The 27959-nt window shown below is 42.0% G+C and overlaps 2 protein-coding genes across 5 annotated transcripts in view; one reads left to right on the top strand and one right to left on the bottom strand.

Moving 5' to 3' along the window:
• Window positions 1–1175, top strand: part of ORC3 (origin recognition complex subunit 3) — a 40481-nt gene extending 39306 nt beyond the window's left edge. For all 3 annotated transcript variants that reach the window (XM_069851255.1, XM_069851256.1, XM_069851257.1), the window contains one exon: window positions 368–1175. In XM_069851255.1, coding sequence (XP_069707356.1) covers window positions 368–473 — 106 coding nt within the window. In that variant the 3' untranslated portion in view covers window positions 474–1175. The remainder of the gene's footprint in view (window positions 1–367) is intronic.
• A 5393-nt stretch (window positions 1176–6568) lies between these two features.
• On the bottom strand, window positions 6569–23162 carry AKIRIN2 (akirin 2). Of its 2 annotated transcripts, XM_069851296.1 has the most exons (5): window positions 22571–23155; window positions 11703–11846; window positions 11031–11180; window positions 7247–7318; window positions 6569–6933 (listed from the first exon to the last, which is right to left on the bottom strand). In XM_069851296.1, the coding sequence occupies exons 1-5, from the start codon at window positions 22767–22769 to the stop codon at window positions 6923–6925; spliced, it is 576 nt and encodes a 191-aa protein (XP_069707397.1). In that variant the 5' UTR covers window positions 22770–23155; the 3' UTR covers window positions 6569–6922. The 2 variants fall into 2 exon arrangements, with proteins under 2 accessions (XP_069707397.1, XP_069707396.1); XM_069851295.1 differs by lacking the exons at window positions 6569–6933; window positions 7247–7318 and adding an exon at window positions 7325–8365 and having other exon boundaries at window positions 22571–23162.
• Window positions 23163–27959: the final 4797 nt, after the last annotated feature.

Genomic DNA, 27959 nt, shown 5'->3' with positions numbered 1-27959 from the left:
ACGCTGCTTTAGAAAACCTCAAAAAAACAATCTCTGAATACGTCCTCACATTTGCTTGTCAGGGGACATGAAAGCATAAATTCTTTCTTCTGAGAGGCTACACAATGAGTATCTTTGTAGGCCTTAAGCTTCTCTTAGCAGTGGAGAAAGGATTTCCTCCTTCATTGCCACATTGTATGCACGTAGCAAAAGAAATACTAGTTAGACTGAACAGTCAGGCCCTCATTTTCAACTGTTTTAGTGTGCAACACAAAGTTTTGTGTAATCTGTGCTCACCACGACCTAAAAATCTTCCCCTCCTTGAGAACTGTCTCTCCATCAATGCGTATCAAAAAGTGTACTTGGTTTCCTTCACTGCAGTGTCCAGTGCTCGTTTTATTCGAGCTGTTTCAGAACTGGAACTCTTAGGCTTCATAAAGCCCAGCAAGCAGAAAGCCGATCACGTGGCAAGGTTGACATGGGGAGGCTGTTAATGTGCCACTGAGATCCCAATAAACCTGTTCTCTAGATCATTGTGCAATGGCTGTTCCCACTAAACTAGTCCTTGCTAACTTGGCAAACTGAGTCAAAGTCAACGCTGACTGAACGTTGAGAGACACGTTCTGAGTGCCTAGACAGACTTGAATAGCGATGTTGTTTTTAATCCTCAGCCTCCCTGGGTGCTGTGCTGCCCTGGTAATGCTCGTGTGCAGAGTGCTGCATTGTTGTGCCAGTTTTAATCTTCTCTGATGTGTGATATTTAACGCTGTACTGCTACAACTCAGGCTAGCAAGCCAAAAGGACAGCGCTGGCTGGGCAAGCTACAGAAGCAATGAAGCAGTTTATAAGCTGATAGGATTTGAGTCATCATCATAAAATGCCTTCCAGAGCCTCGAACTACAGATTTAAAAATAAATAATACCAGTATGCTAAAAAAGACAGTAGCATCCACGTTCAGCCTCTGCTGCACATTCTTCAAACCTAAAAGTGACCATAACTCCCTCAGCCCTTCCTGAGGAGGAGAAAGGGACAGAATAATTGTGAAGATACAAATTTTTGCTCTTTGAGAAGAGCAAAAGCAAACTGTTTAACGTCATTCCCTTCTTCTAGTGAAGTTGAGCGCTGGCTGACTTTTGCTGTCAGGGCAACTTGCGTCAGCACAGAGCAAATGAGAATGTGGCACTCATGCACACTGGAGGAAAGCAGTAAAATCCACACCTAAAGTACACACTGTAATTTTTGCTGTGGATTTGTACTGTACACAAGCAAAGGAAACAGCTGTGTGAAAAGAACTATTGGCTGCCAGTGTTAAAAGCAGCACTTATCTGACAGATCTCCAGTCGGCCCCCTAGTGCAAGCCCAGGATGCGCCCTCAGAACTTCCTGCACCTAAGCAGAGGTTACCAGTCCTGTGCTCCCTGTAGGAACTCGGCAGGAATGGGCTCACAGCTGCTTTGGATTTGGTCAGGGTAGCCCAAAGAGCTGCTGTTCTGTGCCTGACACCGCAGCAAAAGCCACAAATAAAGTGCTGTGCCCGAGTGCTGAAAAACCAGGGTTGTTGCTGGAGTTCTGCTGCCCACGGAAGCCGAGGCTAAGAAAAACACACACCTCATTCCAAGTATCAGAATAACATGGGTATGTCCTCCCCAGCCCAGGCTTTTTTTTCTGGCACTGAAAGCTACACTGTGGATATTGCCACACTGAGCTTCACCTTCCTTCAGACTCTGTTTAGGGAGAAAAAAATGCCAGTATCAGTGTTCCACATTTTCCAGATTTGGAAAAAAACCTTGCAAACTGAAGGGAAAAAGCTGTGTTCCTCTCCAGAACAGCAGGTGTGCTACGTATTGATAAACTGTCCCAAGGGCTGCAACACGTGCCTTTCAGCACTATGGGTGGAGACTCCCGGTCAGTCTTATCACTTAGGAAAGGGCTGCAGTTAGTGCTTAAACTTTGTCCCTCGCAGACTACTTGGAAGCTGAACTGTAATTACTTAAGTTTATTGTAAAAGACTATTTACCGCCAAAAAGCTCCCAGACTTCCTCAGTTGACTGAGAGGCTATTGCAGACTTCACTTTCCTTCTATTTGAAGCATTTAACTTGCTCCTCATGCATCTGTTTAGCTGTCACTGGAATCCAGATGCTCCCACTTAGTTGCACCAGCACTGCAGCCTACTCGGAACAAGTGAAAATGATAGCCTGGAGTTCTGAAGATTGCATAAACCACATCTGTACTAGGAGGGGGGACAAGTCCTCTTAGAAAAGCCTGTAACTTATCAGGCTGTTTACCCAAGAATGTATAGGAGATGGGTTAGGCTTGTTTTAAACACCCTGGGAGAGGGGAGGAGTTACATATTCTCCAATTGCTGTAATTGCAGAGACACAGTAACACTTCCTGCTGTACTTAAGGGAGGGCCCAGTTCTATATCTGGCCAGGCAAATTAAGAGGCCAAGGAGGATAAGCAGTTTATCGGCCTTTATTCTGCCTAAATGTACAACTTGGGAAATCTAAGGAAAACTCAGAGCAAGATCTTTTAAAATGACACAGGAGCAGTTGCAAAAGTTCCTCTCTTCCACCAAGACACAGGGGTAACAAACTCAACTGATCTATAAGCAGGAGGCTTATATCCTAGTGGTCTTTGTATGTTAGGGATTTCACACAACAGAGGGAAGTGAGAGAGAAATTTCAGGAGGGGATTGCTGAATAGTCCTCCTCCATCTATTTATCTTGAAATGCACTTGACAAAGGGAAGGGAGCAGCAGAACAGCAAATGTCTCACTGACCAGCAAGAAGACATGGAGGCAAGTGCTCCTGTGCAGCCACCCTACCTCCCCATAACCACACCTCCCCTCCTCTCACCCCTGTCCAGATAAGCCCACATCATCCAACTTTCACACTTTTGGAAGGTCAAATATTTGGAAATAAAGAGAAGTGGGTGGCTCTTGGCACTGCGCAATGGGGCATTAACCAGAAAATATAAGTTAATGTCTGTTTATTCGTTTTCAACTAATAACAAGTGTTGAAGCATAAAGTCACACATTTGCAATGCTAACTATAGTTTCTTGGGATCAAATCTTTCATTTGGTACCCGGCACTTGAGCCTGTCTGATGCATGAAGGGGAAATACTTGAATGATGTAGGAAGTAAGTGTGTAATTTCATTTTCTTGAGCAAGGAGGGCAGGAAGGTCAGGCAGTTGAAAACACAAACTAAAAACTGGGCATACACAACATTTGCCTTTCTTCAGAGTCTGGACTTTGTAGTCAGAGCCCCAGCTGCCTGGGAAGAGCTTAACATCGCTAAATTCTGAACCAACATCAGTAAAACAGCAAACAACAGCAAACACTACAGCGATGAAAAAGCACCCAGTGCTTTTTCTGCTTTGATGAAATTCTGGTATGGGGACTCCAGTACCATCAGGCTTTCTGTTTGTAGATAACCTGGCTATACAAGACACCTTTTACATTTGTCTCCTCATATAATTTATTTTACTACTTTTTGTTGTACATGTTCCAAACTCACCCTCCCATTCCGTAGCTGAAATACACACGCAGATTTCAACTGCAAATATACATGTAATTTTAAAATGTTAGCTTCTACATCTGTCCGCACAGTAATAACATGTTCTGCAGCTACTCCAGGAAATCACCTCTAGCTGCAGTGTTCATTTAAAGTAAACAAGACCAAAAAAACCAACCAAAAAAGAAAAGCACGAATGTTTGAGTTGTGGCACTAGCACTGAAAGAGTTTCTCTGTTACAGATGCTGTTCTTTTACACCTCTTTCCAGCACTGCACCACTGGTTTCAAACAGAAACTTGGTAATTTTTCTTTAAGCCTGCAAGAGCAGCAGAATATCAAAATAAGCCAGGTGCCCTGTAAAAAGCCAAACATTCATTCTTATGTTTATCATCTCAGAGAACGGCTCCCAATACAAAGGTCACTGGCTCACAACAATAAACTCTTAATACTTTATCAGCCTTAGGCTTTTTTTTTCCTCCTCACTATGGAATCATAAAGCTAAATCCTTCCCAATTCCCATCTCAGGAATGTGTACGCCTAACTAACTGAAAACCAGAGACAAGAGTAGAATTAAGACACCAGCCATTGTGATCATCTCTGTGTCTCAGTTTTTACAACACACAGCTTCTAACCAGCATCTGCTAAAGGTTTTGCAGTACCAAGAGTACACAGGCAGATCTCAAGCACCAGCACACAAGAAGCTTGACTGTCCTTCCTTTTCAACCTTGAAAAAGGACAAATAATCTTACAGCCATATGCTGTCACATCAGGACATAAAAATCAACACACAGTTGGGATGCACAATGCTGCTTTTTAGTATACAGTAACTGAGATGTGTTTGAAAAGAATTTACCATCCCTACCTTAAAAGCACGTTAATGGAGACCTTTTGTTTCACACAGTTAAGCTGCAATTACTGTCCTCAGCTTGCTTTGCTTTTGGATAGACTGCAGTTAACATACAAATTGCAAAACCATTCTAAATGTGGCTACTATAAAATGTAGTTATTGAATCTTACCAATTTCTGCTTTGCTGGAAAGCCTTTGCAGGATTGTTTTTAAGCACCAGCCTGGCTGCTCCGCACAGCACCTCAATTTTCCTAATTTTCTCAACAGTGATTGAGCGGCCAACCATTCTGCTGCTGAAGAATAAATCACCTGTTGAATCAAGCCTTTCATGCACAATTCATCACATCAGATATTGGCACCGAGATCAGAAAAAGGAGCCAGTTCAAAGTCCAAGAGAGAATAAGCAGCAGGTTAAAAAATGAAAAATTGCAAAGAATGTAACCTTGTTTTCAAAAGAGGCACAAATGAAGCATTCCACGCTGATGCATAAGCACCCATGGTGGCATTATATTTAATCTGCCAGAAGACTGCTTATTATGCATTTATTTGGAGCAGCACAGGAGTGGCTGGGTGCTAACATGACATCATGTCTTATTTATAATAACTCTTAATATCCCAAAGGAAAAGATAAGCTGAGATGCAGAGACAATCACAATGCTTGGTATCTTAATTCTATCTCCAATTACCAGTTAGCCATACACATTTCTATCAAGTCAGAACAAGGACCTTCCAGAACACAGAAGGTACAGGAAATGTATCAGGAGGCTGGAATTTGGGTAATGGTCCACCTAGAAGCAGTGGTTTGCCTACCCTGGGCAAGCTAACAATAGAAGGTCAAAAACTGGGGAGCAGGAAAGAGAGGGACAGAGAACCTTGAGGCAGACAACATAAGTTATAGCCCTCTATCATCTTGGTTTTATCTTCAGTAACAAGACCTGAGAGAGGACCCTAGCAGAGATTTCCCATATTTGAGATACTGAAAATATCATAAAAGAATCCAAATACTTACTTAAGAGAGGTTTCAGGAAAGTGAGCAGAAAATACTCTAATACTGTTGTGATGTGCCTAATTCTGAACCTGTAATCTCACTAAGTGAATAAATTCACTAAGAACTAGAGCTCATAACAAGGCTTCTCTGAAAGGATAAGCACAACTGTGACCCAATTAATTCATGTATCTACCAGCTGAAGTTTCAATTACATTTCAACTAAAACTCTTCTGTTTATCCAAAATGGTACAAAGATCTACCACACAACAGACATCCACTTAAACAGAAGCTGAGAAGTTAGAGAAGGCAACAATTTATAATCAAAAGGATTACTGTGAAACTACTTTGAAGTCCCCAAAGCAGACACCCCAAGGCATCTGGTAAGCAGTATTTCTACCCTACAGCATACAGATCTGGACTTGCATGGAGTAACTTTTCAGTAATTCACACCGAGGCTCAGAATGGTGCAGCCAGCACTGACAAAGCTCAATGCATCCAACAAGCTCCTCAACCCTGAACACAAGGATTACACACCTTCAGCTCTTCCAATACCTAGGTAGTTCCAGCTTGTGGCATAAGCACCTGCTCTACCTTATAAAGAGCTTCCCTTTGATGTGTCACTTAAATCTGAAGGAAGATGAGTGCAGCATTTGAGTCAGCTGCAGCAAGTTAAATCAGCAGTTTCCTGTCAGTTCTGTACCAAACACGCTTCCACAACAGGAAGCAACACAGTCAAATCTAAGGAGGACTTCTTCGCCTCTGAAGAATCACCTGTGAGGAATCCACCTCCTTTCTCATGATCTAAAATTCTGACCCACCCACTACTGCTAGTAAATAAAGTTTTTCATTTAAACACTCAGATTTAAGTTTATTCATACACAGCAAAAGTTCCACCTGCATATTAAAAACAAACAGATTAGAAGTAAATGTTTTATTCTTCCAACTAAATTCCAGTACTACAAGGGCAGTAAAACAATGATACACTGAAAAATTGCAGCAATAAACATTTGTTAAAGACTGATAGAATAAATAAAAACTACAAAAATGAGAAATCATATAAACCCATTCTTAACCCCCAAAAAGGTCATGGAATACAGAAATGCCCTCCTTCACTATTTCACAGGCAGTACTGTGGGCTATTTGCTTAAAATTGTCCTGGGATTACATTCTAACGTAACTGTGATTACAGCTTTGTTGTAGTGCACAGTTATGAAAACCACACTAACTTCAGTCAGAAGTGTCATTCTACATTTTTATTTAAACAACCAGTGAAGGGCAACTGCTAGAACACCAGCTTTAATCCTTTACTTTTTCAAACTTATTAACATAAGAAGCCAAATTGTAATGAAACAGCAAATGAGGCCACTGGTATTATTACAGGTAGCAAAGGTCCACATCCAGGTGGTACTGACATCAGGGAGCACTCCAAAACCAGTTGCTGCATAAGAGTGGTTGCCACTGACAAAAGCTTGAAATAACCTGTGTTCATGGGGAGGGGGGGGAAATATGGCATTGCTGCAAGTCTTAACTGGGACAGCTTGCAACAATAAAACAGGGTGTACAGGGCAGCCCACATATGCAGAAAGTGTGATTCATGAAACGTCTGGAAAGAGAGAGGAAAAAAAATGTTAGTGATTGAGTTAATAAATGCCAGCTCTGTCACAATCCTGTTACGGCAATACCAAAACCTGCTTCAAAAATGAAAAATCAGCAAGTTACGGGAGACAGTTCTAGGTGTTTTAAACAAAAGGGGCATTTTATCTCACATCTTGCTTTCAACCTCAGTCTTCCGTACTACCAATTTACAGTATCTTAACTTGGGTCTAGCTGAAACTTAACAACAAACAATGGCTGCTTAAATTATTGAATATTCAGTAATTTAATGCTTACAGGAACCAGAAGAAATAGATACTCACAACTGGCAGGCTGTTCTCCATACCGTCGCATGATTTGATCATGCGTGAACTTCACAAACGCGTCGTATTGTTCTGCAAGTATGAAGCATTAGAAGTATAAGTACATAAAGTTTACCTCAAGCTGAAAAATAATCAAGGCTACTTTTTTTATACACACAAATTATAAAAACTAAACACGCATCCACTAACAGTAGTTCCAAGTGACTTTACACAGTTCACAGCTGCCATTTCCTTTTCAGCCCCAAGAACAATGCAGCACATGTCCCTTTAATTAAAAGACTTTCCCTTAGAAACACGTGCCATGGGAAAGACGGTAATATGCTCAAAGAGAATTATGCTGCACGTACACAAAGCCCTCAGTATACCTAACACCTGGCTAGGCATCAAACACTGTGTTTTGAAGTAATCAAGTGTGCCCATTTCACAGACCCATAAGCAGGGCAGAGCAGTTAAGCAAACATTAGGGTCAGTTCTAAGGTTAGAAATGTAACTTTTCTCTGCTCCTATCACTACCAGATGTAAGAAAATTAATTTAGTGAAACAGACACAGAAGTACAGAGAAGGGAGTTGCTACAAGTTAGAAATTCTTTTTGGTGACCACCAGAAAATCAAAAGCAAATGACAAACTAGAAGGATGAAATGCTAAGTGACTAAAACTTGACTAAGAACAATCACAAAAGTAGCCACAGTAGGAGACAGTTTACTGTGGACTTCATGAAAACAGCTACTCTGATCTGAAATTGTATTTAGATATCCAATGTATTAATTTGGCTTCAAACTAAGCATTGCTGTTTTCTAGAAAAGACGACTCTTTCCATACACGCAGACATACATTCGCAGTATTCTGTTCAGATTTAATATTTCACTCATCAGCAGGATATCACCTTTCAGAATTAGGAAATTGAACAAGGAGAGTAATATCTACCAGATGCCGCTCCTCTCCATTCCCCTTCCTCCCTTGTGGAAAAATACATGTGCAGCAATGTGGGGTGTTCTGAGAAAAGGGCAAGGTCAAAGAAGGCAATCTTCAACCAAAAATGCAGTTAGATTTGTAGTGGTTCCTAGTCCCACAGGTTTGCCCCATTAAAGTCCCCATCCTCTTGCAGGGATGAGCTTCACCTTCGAAGTAAACAGGGTATCAGTAATCAGCAAGCAGTGCAGCAGCAGCCCCAAGTACGGACCCAGCGACCTAAGGACATTCAGCCCTGACCCGAGGGGCCCAGGGTCACGGCAGCCAGGCCCCCTCTGCCCACAGGCAGGACCTCTGTCTCACTGCAGTCCTGACCGGTGGCTTCTCAGCAGCCATGCGAGAATCTGAGCCAAACAACAAAATAACACAAAGCAGATTGAAGGATTTGTTGCCCAGAATTCATTTCCAAAAATAACAGCAACTAGAACCTTTTCCTCAAAGTATGTACTGAAGGCCAGGAACCAACCTGGAGGATTTAAAGGTTCAAGTCAACATACACAGCTGCTTTGTAGCATCACCTGTTTAAACTATGGCTTTGGAAATTTTAAGAATCTATGGTTACTAAAAAGATCCCCTTTCTTGTGGCATTCAGATTGGGAAAGTTAAGCAATCCAAAAGTAAGGGCAACCTACAGTGAACTGTTTGAAAATTTAAGCGAACACTTGTAAGGATACTTACACCACAAGCATCCCATACCATACGTGTTCTAAGTATCTATTTTGCTTCAAAAGATGGCTAAATGCCATGAATACAAACGTGATTACTAAACTCTAAGACTTGACCTTTAAGTATAAAAAGGTGTTTTTCACAAACAGGTTCTATAAAACCTTTCAAGCTGAAGTTTCCCTCAGCCCCTTACACTCCTCGGGTTTTAAAATCTGCAAAGGATCATGCAAACACAGCAGTTTCAGATATCAGAGGCAGGAGGGGAGAAATCAAGGCATTACAGTGATCTGAGTTTTCCATTTATCAAGTGCTCACTCTGCATGAAAGGGATCGGCTCCCAAAGAACACGAGGAGGAGGAAAAAAAAAAAAAAAGGCAAGAAAACCATGATTCAGAAAGAAATGAGGAAAACACTGGAGAACCAAACATTTAATTATGTCACTTGAAAGAAGCTATTCAACTGAGATTTATTACAGAATTTTCAGTTACGCTTCCATTGACTTCACTAGTTTCTGAGTATCACCTTACTGTACAAAGTTTAGAAAAAGATACGTTTTTCTGCTGACAGAACGGTTATAACAGGCCTTCTATGTAAGGCTTTTTAAAACTCTTTTGGCAGTCTCCCTGAAATTCCCATATAATGCCAAAAATGTATTACTGGCTTCATGTATGGGATACAGTAACACAGTCTCTCTCATTGCTCTTTTGGTGACTGCCATTGTAAGAACAAGTAAACTTATCTTGCTGTCAACCACAATCCTCCAAACAGAAACTATCCCACTCCCTTGCAAAAAAACAAAACAAAAAATGTTCCCTTTGGGACTGACAGATGGAGCACATGGAAGGAACTTGCCAGAGTGGTTCCTGCTGTAAAGAACTACAAGTTTGTACTCAGAAAGTGTCTGGAACAAATGTATATATATCTGGTCTTCAAATGCTTATGATGACTGCTAACTAGAATGCATTTAAGAGAATACAAGAAAATACAGAATTCCTAACATAAATATGTTAGGAAAAAACCTCTACAGAGTCCTAATTCATCAGTCTGAAGCAGGTTAAAAGGAATAATGTAGAAATGGAGCATTAGGCCCAAAGCAAGAGAAGTATTTAGGGTTCTAGTTATTGGTGTAAATAGACATAGATGCAAGAGAGACCTAGAACTAGAGTCATTTCTAACATAGCAATGGCAGCTCAGCGAGCACAGAACATGAACAAGCTCAGGTTGAGAGACAGTTGTCATAGCAACCCACAAGCCTGACACACGTCTGGTGACCTTCTGCACTGGCATGCCTGTAGAAGGTTTTATTCCCAAACTTTAATGCTGATGTGTTTTCAGGGGGAAGCAGAACAGCCGTAGGTATTCAAAATCAGGTTTGCTGCCGAAGATTGCACTCAAGTTCATTATCACCACACTAAATGTTAAATTAGACACTGAATTGTATGTGAAGGCATTACCTCTGAAAGCAACAGACCTTAGGTGCTCAAATGCTAACAAGATGCTTAGAAGTAGGGAACTCCAACAACTAAATGAAGGTTATATTTACAATGCCAACATTAATGTGGTTCTTAAGCTGGCGTAAGGTGCCAAAAGTATCAGCCAAATGATGTGAAATGCAACAATTCAGCACAAAGCACCAGAAATGCAGCTAAATTACTGACGCTCTGGCAGATACCAAACACTGCTGGCAATAGCACAGTGGTAAGTACTGGGAAGGGAAAGGGAAATCTTAGGTACTGTATTCTTGCCAAATACCAGAAAAAGGAAGTCAGTTCCCAAGCAGGGGTGGGGGGGCGGGGGGGGAAAGGTCCTTCACAAAGAGCTCTTAGGCCAGTAGAATAGAAAGTCTTTCTGGCAAAAACTGAAGAGGAAATGATCAATGCAAACATGACAGCAAGAGAAAGCTCTGTCTGAAATAAAACCACTGTTTCCATTGATTAGTAATACCCAGGAGTCATAGTTTCTATGCAAGGCAGCATAGAAGGAAAAGACCAAACTATTAAAGAGACTACACATCGGGTTTTTTTCTGTCCTGTATGCAATCTCATTCCTTAATCAGATTAAGTCAGAAGAAACAACATAACACAAAAATGAAAAAAGGGTTTAAGATTTCAAACTCGTCCTAACACATTATTTTGAACTATAGCATACCTGCAAGTTTTGTGGTCAAAATTTCTTCATACTCTTCACGGATTTTCTCTTCACGTTCTTTCAGCAAACGTTCACAGATCATTCCAACTTGTCTGAGAGTAAACAGGGGCTGTTCTTTTTTCAATGGTGATGATGCTGCAGATGAAGTACCTAAGAATAAACATCCAGGCACACCAATTTACACTTGCAAGTAATTCAGTACCATTTCTATAATCAGTTTTCTTCACATCTTTTACATTAAAGGAACTTTACAAAACATTTGGAGAAGTCTTTCTCTGCCATATTAACACTTTACCTGCTATGACAGCAAAAGGAAGACATCTATAATGGACAATACATACAGGTATCAAAATATCAAGAGCTGCACAAATACTGTGAAGACCCTTTACATGGCAGTTGCCATTTACAAATTTAAGCTTCTATTTTATGTAAAAATCACAGTACTGTATATTTTTGCAAAGACACCTGCTTATTACAAGCCTATTACAAGCTTTGCATCCTAACTATTCTGAAAAAGAAAAGCTAGGAGCTTCCAGATCAATGCCAGCATTGCCAAGAAAAGCAACAGTAACTGGTGAGAAGGTGCCATAATCCACTAAATAACTAGGCAAAATGACTTATGCAACAGAGTCTAAGAACACACAGCAGAATTACACAGAATTTTCTGGGTACCTGGCAAAGCTGGTCCAGTAAGAAGAAATGCATGTGGCTGCGCATCAGTAGAACAACAGGGATCTGTCTGCTGGAAACTATTTTCTAAGTGTCTCCTCTTCTGCATGCGTTTGTACTCCTGTTTTATGTTGTACACAATTTGCTCTAAAATAAAAACAGTAAGACAATTAAGCCTACAGTAGTTACACACCAGTATTTCACTTAACTTCTATCTCCACTCATACACCAAAGACTATAGATAACTAAGAGATGGTAAAAGTTAAGCTCTCAAAACACAACCTGCAAAACCTGCACGTTTTATGTAAGACACCTAAACTGAAACGAACTAAAAAAAAGGTAACTCCAGACTGTTCTCACCAGGAGAACGCTAGCAAAAATGTTGTTAGCGAAGGTCAGGTGCTGCTGCCAGAGCACTGCTAACAAAAATAAACAGCATAAGGTTAAAATCTAAAAATTATCCACTAGACAATATGCACATATAAAAATTAGGATACAGAACTTCTACTGGCACTCATCATCTTCCCTTCATACTTTTAAATTTGCAATCATCTTTCTCCACCAGACAGCATTTATTGTTCGTATAGTTAAGGGTAACAAAAGGCTCCAGAAAAAAAGCATGTACATTAAATACCATTCTTCTCCATACAGTTACTGGCATATAGGCAGCAAAGAGGGGAGGAAAACACAATTTACACTGAATATGCATGAAGCAACTACTGCTTAAAATATCAAAAACCTGGAAGCTGATAGACAAAATACAAAAGCTTTCCACAACATTTCTGATGGCCTCAGATCTAGCCAATTAAAAACAATGGATGGATCAATACTCTGTTTCAAAGGAGCACGGCAATACATAGTCCAGAATTTGGTTGCACTGAACAAAACACAGTAAGCACTTCTAATAATCTCATCTTGATTGCAGAACTACAAGAAAAATAGCAATCCTTGCAATAAAACATTAATTCTGTGTGACTTCTCTGTAAAATTCCAGATACCAAAAGGCTCTCAGGTACATCAGTGTCCTAATTACATATCCTCTAGCAATGTAAAATATTAAAGAAAAAAGCCACTTAATTTTTCACAGGAGACTTTAACAGAGATAGACTTCCAAAGACTCCCTCTTTATGAGAATTCTTACTTTCAAACGCTCAAATGCATTTATAAGAAGTTCCCTACAGTACTGTCTTGCACTGAGATTTCTAGGTTTCTGACAGAAACAGCTTTCAGTATCTCAGGTACAGACAAATGAACGTGATCATGTCAGAGTTGCAAAGGACTTTGCTCACTCAGTACCTTCCTACTTCTGTTTGGCATCTTACCAATACAATAACCACAAAAACATCTCAACTAATTTTCAGGTTTGCGAGCAGCACGCTACCGAGGTTCCTTATCTGAACATTTTCTAGTAGGCAACCATGTGAAGCAAGTACTTCAGCCATCAGTTTAATCAGACAGTGGCTGAAGCCTATGCTAGACCAAGCAGAAGCAACCATTTGCCAATTCCTAGTTCAGAGGTTTAACTATTGCAGTGGTTCCTCAATTCCCTAGATCAGTCTGAGGGCTTCAAACTCATAAAATGAGAGGAAATTGTTTCAAGAACACCAGCATTTTCAGCGAAGGAGCATCTTGTTTGGATTTTGTTCGCTGATGAAGATCTTGCAGTTTACACCTTTTTGGTCCTATGCCTACAGTGCTTGTACAATTTTCAGCTCCCTAAAGGAGGATCAATAATCATTTAAAGAAGCAGCAAATGTAGAAGACTGAAGTATAGCAGAGAAATGAAGAGAAGGAAAGAACAAGAACCTGGGGAAAGAAGTACTCAAGGGTGGCCAGAGGATTCATTCTTTTTGCAGTACAAAGTATATGCTACATTCCAGTGTGGTACAGAAATACATAAATCAGGTTAAATCAATATGCAGTCAGGCTTCCAAAATTAAACAGAATCCCATGTAGAATTTATCACGTGCACACACTGCATCGGTAGGAGAATGGCCCCACAACATTATTACTCAACAGTGTTATGGTGGTAAAACAAAACTTTTCCTCAGAATCAAGCGCTGAAGTGACAGTATAATTTTGAGCAGGAACCAAATTAGCTCATAAGGTAGAGTCTATCCTAAAGCATATCTACAGTATGAGAAACGTGACTGCAAACATTCACACTGTATTTACGTTAACTGAAGAATGTAACAGATCACCTGCATCCTTCACTACGACTACTCCGTCTTGGGCATACTTTCCAAATCCCGTGTGAGCTGCAAAAACATAAGCCAAATTTGGGGTGTAACAACTTTGATAAAAACCTCCTCTACAGCTCTCCTTTATATTATCTTTTTGCAGAAACAGTCTCAAACCACATTAACCACCAAAATCATTGATAAAGAAACCCCTAAATACACTCTGGTTGATGGATAAAACTCCAGGAGCTAAAACAACAGCCACCAGCCAGGTTTCCTCCAGCCTGCAAATTAAATAGGGAATAATTCTGAGAAAATGTTAAAATATCAGCCAGAACAGAAGGAGCAAAATGAGGGTGGGTGGAAGCATGCATGATGACACGGAGAGGAGGCAGAGAAATCAGGTACTGACTTTGGGAAAAGAGTGACAGCAGGGATGGAAAAATTAAGATTTGTACACCAAGGATGTATCATTCTATTTCAGGTTACATTAAATTGTGGACAGAGAAGTCTCAATGGTATTACAGTAATTTCATGTGCTTCTACTTTGGCAACACTTCTTAACTTGCCACCTTCAGATCTTGCTCTAAAAATCAAAACTGCTGACAGATACATCGGGATTTGACAAAATCACTTTGACAGTTTGTAGCATTACAACTTCAGGTAAAGGCATAAAACTAAGCAAAGTGGGATGGAGAAGGGAACTACTCAAATATGACAACACATTGTGTGTGTTGCAAACAGTCACCAGGAGAAAAAAAGCCTGAAGTCCTGACGGAGCACTTGTTGAGCAAATGCACAATGTGGTTTGCTAAACAGCATTCCTCTATTTACTCTAACTTCAGAGATTTAAGGCACAATTGCTCAGCACAGAGAACTGGACTACAAGCTCTACTTAGCTCAGTACTGCTGGTAGGCAAGACGACTGTAAGAAGGACTCATCTCATACTTCCCAATCTCTATCATTTGTAAAATGGAGACTAAGAGTCAAGAAATGTTTTACATAGCATCCAACTGCTCAATGACTTCTCGCATGAATGATCAGATTAGTAAGGCCTGACGTTAAGCACACTCCTTTTTGCAGCAGCAAAGACTGAGTAGACACTTTTAGTAACATACAGTAGCATAAAATCTACAACACTGTGAGGTGAAATGCAAGTTTGTAAATACTTGACTGACTTCAAAGGAAAACGTGAATGTCAAGTTGAATTACAGTGTCCTTTTTTTAAAGCAATCCAAGAGAAAAAAGAAAAGTTGTTTAAACACACCATGTTACTTCTAGCATTCACAGTTTTGCCTAATAAACCCACAAAAATATGTCGGGTGAACAAACATATTCAGCTCAAACAGTTTTTGCAGCATGTCAGCACTTGAAAGAAGCATGAAATATTAAAGCAGTGCAAGCCAGAATTTTTGAACAATCCTTATATTGAAGACATCTAACTGTAAAGCCCCTTAAAACACTGGCCCAGTTAAACAAAGCTTGGAGTTAGCAGATACCATTCTCAAACCTAATTTTGATTCCAAAAAAAACTTCCTGCCTTTTCAAGATCAGTTTCTTAACTTTCTTTACTTCAAATTAGCTCTGACTATTCTCTCCACAGCTGACAACTGAATTAAAATGCACATTTAACTGGCGTCATACACAGGACAGGTTTTTATGTATTCTTCTATGAGAAGGCCCAAACTGTCTTCTTCAACACTGACAGGCATTTTAATTAACAGATTATTTTATATATAAACATTTAGAATCTGAAAATGCACTCATTAAAGAAAACCTAATCGAAGCAAGCTTCCCTAAGGCTGTAAAACTGAAGTGAGAACTTGAATTACATGTATTAGATCTCATTAGATGGACTTGAATCCATGTTATAGGTGCTGAAGTTCAAATCAGACACTGTACATCAGGCAATAATTTCATTTATGAGATGACAAAAAGAATATATTTAACATGGGTCAAACATATGTCACTGTGAGCTATCCTCAGTTTCTTTTCAGTTTCACTTTATCCCCTGTGCTCAGCATTTCCTACTGGTTAGAGGTACCCCTGGATGCATGGAGCCAGCTCACACGCAACAACCAGAGATGCTGAAAGTGAAAATCAGGCCTGCTGAATCGAGGGTAGCAGCAAGAAAAAGCCATACTGGTAGCACCCTGAAATGCATCAGTACTTCATAAATGACATTTCAAATTCAAGATGACCATGAATCCCGGCCAGTTACACAAGACACTATCATATGCTGCCCTCTCCTCCTTCAGGTTCAAGGCTAAGGTAAAGTATGACAATGAAAGATTGTTACTGTCTCACCATGGCCACTGAAGGCATTGGAGATCCAGTTAAATCCACCTGAATGTAATGAAATGCACAGACACTCCTTTTTAATGTTGAGCTCTGTGTACCAAGAGCATAAAACTGAGTACACAGGTTCATGAGACACTGTGTTAACATGAGGGACAGTGTTCACGCCAGTCTTCTTTCAGAATTTGATATGATTTGTGGAACCAAAATTTCACATTTCAGCTGCTTTCACACCCAATGACGTGTGGATGAAACATGAAGGGGGCAATTCAAGTTTGGCATCTCAAACATGATCTGTCATGCTAATAGATTATAAGGCCAAACATTCATTTCCAAGGAATTTTAATTCATGATAAAAAGGCAAGTTATTCTTTTTCAAAGTTCTGTCATCTAATTACTCCATCTTGACCTGTAATTACCTACAAGTTATGCACAGGGAAAACAGCAGTTCAACTTGAAAAAGTAAAGCAAACAATTATTTTCTTCACTTTAATGACATCTTATCAATGATGGAAGTGCTGATTGTTAACCCTGAAAGGACTTCTCCCTCCTCTCCTCCCCCTGATTTTTGGAGGGTGGGTGGGGAGGTGAGGGGGGTGGAATGTCTTAATTTTTACACTTACAATCTCTCATCACAATTCCTGGCATCTCTCATTTAGCTGAGGGAACCTTTGGCAAAACACGTAGGAAGGTGACTCAATAGGCTGAAAAATCAGAGCAGCCGTTTTCCTGGCCTGAAATGGAAACTAAAGCTCAGGTTTCAGTTTGCAAAGTCACCGTTCAATGTATGCATTCAAATCCAAACCATGCCCAAGATTTCTTCTAAGTGAATCAATCAGATGCTATTCTGATTCCAACAGCATATATCTTCAGGGATTTCAGCTCCTGATAAAGCAAAACTGCCTCACCGTCCTAGTTCAAATTTACAGCATTTCCATTAGGTCACCACCCCTAGTCAACCTCCAGTTGATGCTACCACATTCCTAGTTTTGGCTTCCCCACCAGACTACTGACATACAACATTAAGAAGCTAGCTTCCCCTAAGGGCAGCACTGCAGCAAAGGATAACAGTATTATTCACTTTTTGTATCGACTTAACCAGGGAATCCACAGGCATAACAGAAATTAAAATATTCCAGATATCCCTCTTACTCTCTTCTTTTGGTCACAGGCGTCAATCACTCCAGTTATGCTTCGTAATCAGGCACCATCTGTCAGACTTCAGTAACAGAATGCACACTTTTGGAAAAACCATGCTCACCTCAGAGGAGCACACTCTAAGCACCAGAGAGAATCCTGTTGACGGGTACACGCTAACACTTCACAGCCAGCATCTGCAGCTACAGACAGACTGAAGCAAGTCCCAGTGGACTCTGCGGCACAGACCCGGCCACCTCACGAGATCCAATTACACAAGGTCTCAGGCTGACAAAGGTTCTGGTTCTCCCACAACAAGTCAGATGCTCACATATGCATTAGCTCATTCTACTAATGTGTTATTTCAGGAAATCCCAGTTCTCCTGATCAAGGGGTTGAGGAATGAAAAATAAATCAAGCAGTGCAAAATATATTAGACACAGCAATTACATCTTTCTCTTCACATACAAAAACGTCACATTGCATTTATCAGACTTGCCACTGAAGTAAAAAAAAACTCCTTCAACATTTTATGACATCTATGACCAAAGGGTATCTAACATTTACAGTCACCACAGGCATCCATACAGAAATTTCTTATAAATTAAATTATCAAGTCCAGATGCAGCCATTATGTGCCTTTTCTTTTTTTTGGGGGGGGAGTGGGAATGTTTTGGTTTTTAAAACCCTAATGATTTCTGCAGTACTGGAGCACAATGAGAAACTTGGCATCTCACCAAGATAATTTAGCAATAAATACACATGTGGATAAATGTTAACAAAACAGAAATTATGCAGAATGAGATGCAGTACTACTATGTCACATTCCAAAGCTACATTTAAAAGCCAAACCTGTAGTTGGCCACTGTATGACCAACATTCAGATATAAGTAGTTAGGTTTGCTCAAGAGGGGAACTGAAAGGTCACGGGAGGACAGCCTATGGGGAAGGCTAAGAGGTCTTCCTGTTCAAAAAGGTCCAAGTTATTTTCTTGCAATAACTTTGAAATTTTGCATTAATTAGATCCATTGTTTCCAGATCATCCTGTGAAAGAAAAAGGCATACACTAAAGAAAATTTATCGACTGTCTGTGTGTAAAGAGTCCATCATGAGAGGTACTCTTACAACCAAATCCATTTGCCATCTTTAACATAAGACATACAAGTGCCATTACAGCAGCAAATGCTCATTATGCATAATCATTACTAAATGCTGCATAAATATTAGTTTCCATTTTCTGTCAAACATTCAACGTTATCTCTGCATGGATTTCAACCAGTGACCCGAGTTGAAGAACTTTTCTCAGTAACTCCACCCACTACAGCTTTTGGTTTGGAACATGAGTTTGTTGCTGGGGAAGTGCTGAGGCAGAGGAACGTTTCAGGTGGAAGAAAAACTGCATGTGCAGATGCAAAAGCCTGTGGACTTACTTCTCAGTGATTTCACAAACTTTTTAAATACAATATTCTTTTTGATTCTACAAAGTTCTAGCTGTAAGATAACCTCTGTTTTTTGGGTGGAGAGTATGGAAGAAAGCTACTGATGTCCATTTGTCAACATAATCTCTTCCTTCTCCCCCACTCCATTTTCTTGGGGGCTGTATTTGTCACTGTACCTTCAGTCTCAGAAATATTCAGATATCCAGGCTTTCTAACAATGACCCGCCTTTGAATTTAAAAAGCAAATGAAAAGTGGTTTATTCTCTCTCCCCCACCCCATAACCTTTCACCTGCATAAAACTGCAAATAATGGTTCTAAAACATCCAAGAGACAACAGGAAAAAAAATACTGCCACTGCTTCCTCCTTTCACCTTCTAGGCTTCATTTAATAGCTTTGAAACAGGACAGCACACCTAGGACCTCACAGGAATTAAACATGTACACTATGCGCAGGCATCCAGACCTAAGTGCAACTACTCGGATCACACAGAGCAACCAGAACTTACATGAAAGTAAAACTCATCTGTAGAACTCAAGCAGGAGAAAATTTCTTAGAGGAGCCACTCTTTCAGAACTGAACCCGTTTTATGCCAAGTAGATACACTCTGCACCACGTACAGTGAACACTATTTTAAAACATAATTCTAGATGCAGGCAACAGTACCCAAAAATTGGCAAACACACTCAGGAATATGCTCAAACCATTAAGTACAATTCCACAAAACATATAGATGGTAAATCCACAAATACAATTTGGCTGCCAAATTCACTGATAAACTGGAAGTAACCTAACAGCCGTTCAAATAATCACAAAATATTAAAATGCTCTTGTGAGCGATAAATTTCATCTTGAATAAGCCTATCCTCTCTCAAACAGATACTGTTTATTTGTCTATGACCACTCCATAAAGATGGCTGTCTTCTCATCTGACTACCACACTGTATTCTTAGTTCTCAGCACCCCCTTCAATTAATTCACATTCTGCTTCCAGATAATTCATTTTTTACATAATTTACCATGTGCTAAGAATGCTGATACAGTCTCCACTAGGTGAAGTTAAACATTACCAGGACAGAGTATCAGACAGAAGAAAAATGCTTAAGCACGAACTTTATTTTAAAGTATCAGTATCAGGTTTTATATCCAGAGCTCTGATTTCATATGACCATTAATTTTCATTAAACAGAATTCAGATGGACACTTTTTAAGTGCTAGAAACCTAAGGATTACAATAACATGCAGAGAAAATAATAAAATTAATTGAATTCTGGCTATTGTTACAAAATTTCCCAATATAAAAACTGAACAAAATGGTGACTCAGTGGGAACACTTAAAATCTGACTGGAATTCTTCTCACACAGAGAGCAAGACTTATCTGACCCAAATGCAGACATCTCTATCAGATAGGGTCATGTAAATTAATCTGACAATCAATGGAAAGGAATACATATTTCTACAGCACATTTTGCCTCATTCTAAGTCAGAGCTCTAGAATGAGCCATCTGTTTCTTCCAAGTGACTACTGAGAAAACCACAAATTATTAGGTCATATGTACATTGACAAAATTAGATGAGACGAATCCCACACAATCTTCAAAGTAGCCACTTTAAAATTATAAGCTCTATGCTGTTCTCTGATGGTTGATATTAAATATACACAAATTTCATAATACTCCTAAATTCAACTCAAAAGTTAAAATTAAGCAAGCTGCTTACAGTCACATTTGCACTAGCACTGTATGAAGATATTCTTTTTCTTGTAACAGAAACCACAGAGGGAGCTTCTAAGCAAAGCCCTTGTGAATGTGCATAATTTATAAATGCTTCAAGTTTTGCTCAAAAGCATTCAAGTGCTGTAAAGGACATTTTGAATTACTGCCCTTTGGTTTTCAATGTATTACACAAATGGACTACATAAAACTCACCCTTGTGAGTACAGAATCACCCTTCCACATGGATTATCACCTGCACCTCTGATTTTCTCAAGAGAAGATGAGGCCTGTATTGGCTCAATTTCAGTAAGATTTTAAGAGCTTCAGAATCGTTAAGACAGGAGTTCAGGTATGACCTCAAATATTTTTATAGGTAACCCCTGCTGAAAATTGTACTGATTTGCTGTTTTTCAGCAATACACATTCATGGGCCAGATCCTACTTATATTTAATATTCAGAACCTAAGCTCTCCAAATCCCAAAGAAACAAACCAAAAAACATTCCTTGCAAAGAAGCAACATTTATCTTCTAAAAAGAATCAAATTAATTCTGATTTTGACCATTATCTTAATGCATACGTAATGCCTCACTGTACCAGGGAATGCCATCCATCACCAACTCTCACCCCAGACCGCTGACTCATTCAAGATCTTTTCCTAGAGGTGCAAAAAAATACCAAGGCACCGACGCCAAGTGCAAGTACTTTGTATGCCCTCTATATGTTACCTCCATAGCAGTTCTTTTTTTTTTTATTTGATTAAAACCTGTGAAAAAATTCATTCTACTATACAGTTTTCAGAATTAAGACAATCGAAACAAGGTACTGAAGGCAATTTGAAAACATACTCAAACTGCTCGGTAATATCAGCAGACAACTTCTGTATAAAAGGGAGCACCGAGCAGCAGCAGCAGAAGGAATTCAGCTGCAACAACTGCAGAGGGCTTTTTTCCTGCACACAAAGGACACGGATCCATACCTCTGCGCTACTCATGGCTGCGAGCTTAACCGTTCTTAAGTGCATTACTGGAAGCTACCCACAGCCATGGCGAGGCCCAATCAATCCTGCGTGTCCAGCCGAGATTCAATCCCTTTCTTCTCTCCCCGCTCGCTGGTAAAACGAACTCGGCTGATTTTTAATTGACAACAATTACACAAGCAGACCCGGAGCTTTCGGGGCCACCGGTTGACTCATCTCTTACACGTTAACAATGGAAAAGGGTTTCGTTCTAGCCCAACGCCTCCGAGACGGGGAGACGGCCCGATTCCATTTTATCTGCCCTCAAGGCAACTCTCACCCTCGCACACAATCGCTTTCATCGCTCGGTTTTCCTAGGAAACTTTAAGGATGCCACAGAATGGGTCATCTGGGAGAGAGCCGCACATTAAGGGACTGGAAGCGGAATTACCCCTTTGTTTTATCTGCTTTTGCCTTTTCCCACTGGCGTTTTGCGGGTGATTGATGACAGGCCGCGCTCCCCGCCCTCCCCCCGGTCCTCCCCCCGATGTCTGAGCAGCGGGAGGAGGAGGAGGAGGCGCCGCCGCCTCGGCTCGGCCAAGGCTCGACCCGCCGGGAATGGCCGCGAGGGATCGAGGGGGGCCGAGCCGGGAGGGGCTCGGGGCGCAGGCTGGCAGCCAACCCCGAAGCCACGGGCCCCCCCTCCGTCCCCAGCCTTTTCGCAGCCGGGCTCGCCCCTGCGGCTCTCCTTGCCACATCCAGGCACTGTGGAAGAGGCGGCGGCGTTGGGGGGGGGGGCGGAATCCTCGTTGCCCGTCCCCGAGGCGAGCAAAGCCGCCCCCCTCCTGCGTCCTTTTTTTCTCCATCGCCCTCCTCCCCCCCATCGACCCCTTTCCTACGGGCACTCGCCCGCAGCGGCTCAGCCCGCCCCCCCTCCTTCCTCCCCATCTCCCTCCTCCCCCTCTCCTGCTGCAAACGGCCATTTCTATTGTGTCTCCGCCGCGGCGGGGCCGAGCCCGGGAGGGTATCGCCCCGGCCCCCACCGAGCCCAGGAGGGGGTAGCCCCGCTCCTGCCCCTCCTAGAGGGGGGCCCAGTCACCCCCCCTTCCCCCCCCCCCTTCGCCCCAGTCCTGCCCTGCCTCACCTGTCGTGAGCCGGGACGAGACCTCTCCGAAGGGCGAGGGCTCCATGCGCAGGTATTTCTGCGGGGAGGAGGCGGCGAAGGAGGAGGCGGCGGCCGAGGCCGGGGCGGACAATGGCGCGCATCGCCGGCGCTTCGGGGACGCCGGGCTGAGCAGCGGGTCGAAATCCAGAGTCCTTTTCAAAGTGGCGCCGCAAGCCATGGCGCGGGCCGGCGGCGGCGAGCGGAGGGCACGGGAGGCGACGGGCCCTGCCCGGAGGCGCCTTCTTCCCCTCGGCGCGGAGAGGGAGGGCGGCGATGAGCTGGGGGGGCGGCTGCGTCAGGGCCTCGGCCGCCTCCCTGCCGGCCTCTCTCGGGGGGGAGCGGCCCCGGCCCCGCCGGCGGCCCCGGCTCGGCGCCCGCCCCTCGGTCCCCGGGGCTTCTCCGCCGCCCGGCCCCGCTCTCGCCGGGTAGATTCCGCCCTCGTCCGGCGGCGGGGCGGCGGCGGGGCCGGCTGGCGGCGGCGGGGCGGCGGATGAAGGGCGATGGCGGCGGGCGGCGGGGCGGCGGCGCTGCGCTCCGGGTCCCCCTCGCCAGGCAAATATGGCGTCAAAAACAACGCCGCGGATTCAAAAAACCCAATCCCTAGCAACGCGCCTGCGCGGCGCGGGGGCGGGGGCGGTGGCGGCGGCCCGCGGGGGCCGGCGGGGATCGTAGTTTCTCCGGCTGCCTCCTACGCCGTTGGGGCTGGGGCGACGGGACTACAAATCCCAGCGTGCCTCGCGCCCGCCGCGCTGGCTTCCGGGTTCTGATTTAAATCCCCCCTCGGAGGCTGCGGCGTGGGTGCGCGGTCGGGGTTTGGTCCTGGGGGCCGTTGCTGGGGCCGTTGCTGGGGCCGTTGCTGCCACCGCGTACCCTCAACGGCTTTGGGGACCGGGCTCGGGTCCCGGTGACGCAAGGGCGAGCCCAACGGCGGCCGCGTGCCTCCGGGGCGAGGGCAAAGCGCGTGTGGTGGCGTGTGGGAGGCGGGGGTCGGTAAAGGCCCCACCGGGCCCGGGATCCGGTCTCGCTGGCGACAAGCGATTTGCTCGTGGCCAAATCGCTTTGGCCAAAATCGCAAAAAAATTTGCTTTGGTTGGGCAAAGGGTGATGTGAAAAGGCCAAACTCCATAGTCGATGCCAATTTGGTTACGAAGCAGGTATTGCTTTAACACATAATACGACGCCGGGCACACAGGGAATCGTTTCACCTAGTGTGTGTCCGTTGAGGCTGGTTACAGGACTTTTACACTGGTTAAACATACATATTCCTATAGATTCTGAGAAATACTGGTTGCATGTTTGGGAAATACTGGTTAAACGTCCATAGAACTCATATCAACCACTCTCGAATGTACATCACAGTTCCTTTGTGTCTTCAGAATCCTCTGTTGCTCTTTATCTTACCACCTTCCTCATTGTCCTCTTGGTGAGCTTAGGTCTCTCCTTTGTTACCGCTGGGGGACTGTCCTTGTTTCAGCTAGTAAACAAGCTAAACTCCTGTTAGAATCATGTTCATTCTTACTGCAAGCTGGCCAAGATTTGATTCTTATTATTCGTATTGTTCTTAATGATTTGTACCTTCCTTCAAGGGCTTCCTCGCTCAAAGAACTGCAGCTGCTTATGGGAGAGCAGAGCCCTTCCCTGTCCGGCTTCCTAATAGAATAAACTGTGTCGCAGTTCACCCCAGTGGTAAAGCTAAGAGGCCGATAGGCCCTGAAATGTTCATAACCTTCAGCTTTTCTGTATCTAATCCTGTTAATTTAACTATTAACATAAAGATAAGTTGTATTTGGAAGATAAAATGAGGAATATGCCCGTGCAAAGTTTTAATGCCTCAGTGTTCTTTATTGTTTTATGAAATATAAGCTGGAATTGGATGATCTTTAAGGTCCCTTCCAATTCAAATCATTCTAATCATGTTAAAAAAGTACCGAGACAAACACTTTGGAACCAAGTTTTTCCTTTACATGTTTGATGTGTGGCTTATATTCTTAATTAAGCTGTAACAGCACCCAGTCAGTCTCAGCGCAATGTGATATTTGTGCTGCTTGTAGTGTAGCTGAGGCTTCAGCTGGTGGGGTGACCTAGCAGAGTCTTTCTGCCCAACAAAAATAGAAATAGTAATTAATAATTTGCTTTCTGTGACAGACTGCTTGTGACACTGTTAGAACAATTAGGTGAAATTCTCCTTAGGTTTGCCTGGCTTGCCTTGGCCTAAATGAATTATAGAAGACAGCAAAATGACTCCTCTGCTATTACCTTTTTCTGCTGTAGCGGAAGTACTTGAAGTATTTCCTTGGCAAGAAGGATGCTGACAATCCTTTCTAAAGCTAAGACAAATTCTCGTTCTTCATAACAAGGCTTAGGAAATGTACTGATGCTATGACAGTCTTATAATTGTCCTACTATTACTATACCAGTATAACTCCTTCCGTGGATACTCTCCTTTGGAGTAATGGCTGTTTTTCCGTTCATTAAATTCTTCATTTCCATTACATTTCCCTAAGCAGATAAGTTTCCCTGTGTTCGTGCAATTGTCTTAAGTAGTCTTACCAAGCACTTCACCCAGGAAGACTGAGGCAAAGTTGTTCTTGCAGGCTTTGAATTAAGGAAACTATGTGTTTTTCATATGCACTTGTTTAGTTTGGAATTTCTTGTGCGTGCATGAGACCAAAACAGCTGCTACTGCCTTCATCTGTATGCTGGAAAGTGCCCATGTTTGGGTGCAATATTGAAAAAAAATATTAAATTTTAGAATAACTAGCATTTTCCCACTGAACTTAATTTTATATATATGTGTGTGTGTATATATATATATTCTGTGTTCAGAAGCAGAAAAGATTTGATTACATTAACTCATGTGACACCAGATCCTAAAGACCATTCAGGCACAATTGAAGCCAATTAAAACAGTCTGAGCAATCAGGCAAAACTTCATCAAGATAAGCTACCAGAAAGCAAGCTTTTGCCAGTGCAGGCAGCTCTATAATTGTAAGCAATTGATTAGAACCATGATTGCCCTAATCAGCAGAGTTGCTCAGGCTTTATCTGACCTTTAATTTGTTGAGCTAAAGTTAAATAAGTTTGATTTAAGTCAAAATAAGAATTCACACAGCCCTTTGCAGCAAATTAAACCCAGCTAGACCAATGTAGCTTTGCATGTAGACAACCCCTAAGGCAGCAAAATGTCCAACAGCACTGACAAAGTGCTTGGTGGTTGTCAGGGAACATGTGTTTTTACTTTCATTGTGGCAGGAAACACCATAGGGTCAAGGCTGCAAAGCACTGTTTATATTGTTCTTTCTTCCACTTACTTATTATATAGCTGATTTGCAGTGTCCCATTATGTGCAACGTGGGGTGTCTTTAAAATGATATATTATAAGCATATTTTTAAAATAAGTGATGTCCCCAAATTTTATTAATACTGGGAGTGGGAGAGCTTATTTATAACTGGTGGTGTGCTAGATTTTATTGGAGCTGCACTTCAAGCATGACACCTGTTAAAAAGACAAGTCCAGATGTAGGACAATATTTTGACCTTTATATAGCTCTGAATGGGGTGGGAAAGTAACCCTTTCAGTGTATTGCTTTGGTACAGTGATGGAAGTGCTGTAGTTGACCAAATGTTAGTCTTTATGCATTCTCTTTTCTTCCCCTTCCTTTGCCATTGCTCCATTCTCTCATTGTTTCTTGGGTTTGGTTTTTTTTTCTTCTCTTTTTGCTGTCTTCCTTTCATTCTGTTTATATACAGTCTTGACTCTGCTTCCTCTTCCTTTTCCTTGAGACATACTATTCATTTGATGCAGGGTCCACATCACAGTCCTTGTATTTTCTTTTATACAGTCTAACCGTATTCCTCCTACTTCACACTCATAAACACAGGACCACTGGTTAGCTGAGCTGTTTTCTGGGGCTTGTTCCATCTCACTTCAAGTAAGCAAAAGTCACTTTAAGCAGTGTCATTCCACTTGAATTTAGCCATGCATACTGAAGGTTTCTTACTGATGTACAAGGCGTGCATTGTGGTTGCAGATTTTGTAGACAAAATGCAGCGGAGTTTATCTGTCAGGACTTCAGTGAAGTGTTTGTGTGGTGCTGAGTGAAAAAGGATTAGTTAGGTGGAAAAAATGGGGATCAGTGCAGGGACTGGAAGGTGGGGAAAACAGCCAAAAGAAAATGGAATAGATTTCCAATTTCCAATCTGTTTTGCTAATAGAATCACACAGATTGTAAAAAAGGAACCAGGAATGAAAGCTAGAGGTTGGTGAAGGTCAGTTCTGCTTCTTTAGATGCTGACTTATACTGGTAAACAGTATCAAAAATTATGATCTGAACCTGCAACGTGCAGTGACCTTCAGCAGGACAGGTCTTAGGCCTAAAGTACTAAGGTGTTTCCAGCAGAGGTACAGCAGTATATCTGCCAATGTGAGAGACACGCAGAACACCTGTTTCCTCTAAAATGCTGTATGTACTTCCACTCCTACAAATTCAGAAAAGATTAATTAGAATCACAACTTATCAAAAAAAAAAAAGATGACTGAGCAGATTAGTAAAGTAGAAATAGAAAATTTACTTATTGTAAGAAGTGAAAGGATTGTTAGTTAAAGGTTATTGGCCCAACAGAATAACTGTTGAAACCTATGATTTTTCTCTAAAGCACAAATAGGAGATAAGTTCAGGAGATTTTTAAGATCTATTTTAGGGATGTGGACTGTGTTGATACAGGTTACATCACCCAAACTGGAAATAAGAGGAAGATTAATAAATGCCAGTGGAATGAATTTCCAGAGAACTCTTCCAGCAGCAGAAGTAGTATGAGTGCAAATAAATAAAAATCAAGCCCAAATATTTAGATGAGGCTTAGACAGTCTTTAGATAAAATTTAATCTTTTAAGAAAAGGGATTGTGTGGTATGGCTGCTTGCAGTGGTGTGAGACTATCATGAATGACACAAGAAGTCCTTGCAGTAGTTTTGTAATATAAGGTGACAAGAAAGAACTCACAGTGGAACTAAACTTTCTACTTGCAAGGAGGTGAAGCAGTAATAACCCACTTGAGTCAGTTCACCTATATTCAGGGTAACACATTGAGGCTATACAAGGAAAATTACTAAACTCACTCGTGTATACTCATGAATTGTGCTAACGGACCTGGATATAGAATAATTAGGAAGCAGTGAGCAAAATTTCATAGCTCTGACTACTGCAGCTACCTCAACAATTTCAGGAAGTCATCAACACTATCGAAGTGTGGATCAGTGCACTTATCCACCCGTTGTCAATCACAACGTTGAGTACATTCACCAAAAAAAGTAATGGGGTATAGGGGGGCAGTGTCTTGAGATACTGGAAATACTACTGCAACCTAAA

This window comes from Phaenicophaeus curvirostris, chromosome 2 (genome assembly GCF_032191515.1).
Source record: "Phaenicophaeus curvirostris isolate KB17595 chromosome 2, BPBGC_Pcur_1.0, whole genome shotgun sequence".
Lineage (NCBI taxonomy): Eukaryota > Metazoa > Chordata > Aves > Cuculiformes > Cuculidae > Phaenicophaeus > Phaenicophaeus curvirostris.
Note: the sequence above shows the minus strand (reverse complement) of the source record. Positions and strands in the feature narration are given on the sequence as shown.

Bases quoted from the DNA above. Each gene is read 5' to 3' on its own strand.
- AKIRIN2 (XM_069851295.1), bottom strand. From the start codon at position 22,769: ATGGCTTGCGGCGCCACTTTGAAAAGGACTCTGGATTTCGACCCGCTG. The intron at 11,181-11,702 runs GTACCCAGAAAA...GTTTATTCTTAG, and splicing joins TACTGGACCAGCTTTGCCAG to GTACTTCATCTGCAGCATCA. The intron at 8,366-11,030 runs GTATGCTATAGT...TTTACTTCGAAG, and splicing joins TTTGACCACAAAACTTGCAG to GTGAAGCTCATCCCTGCAAG.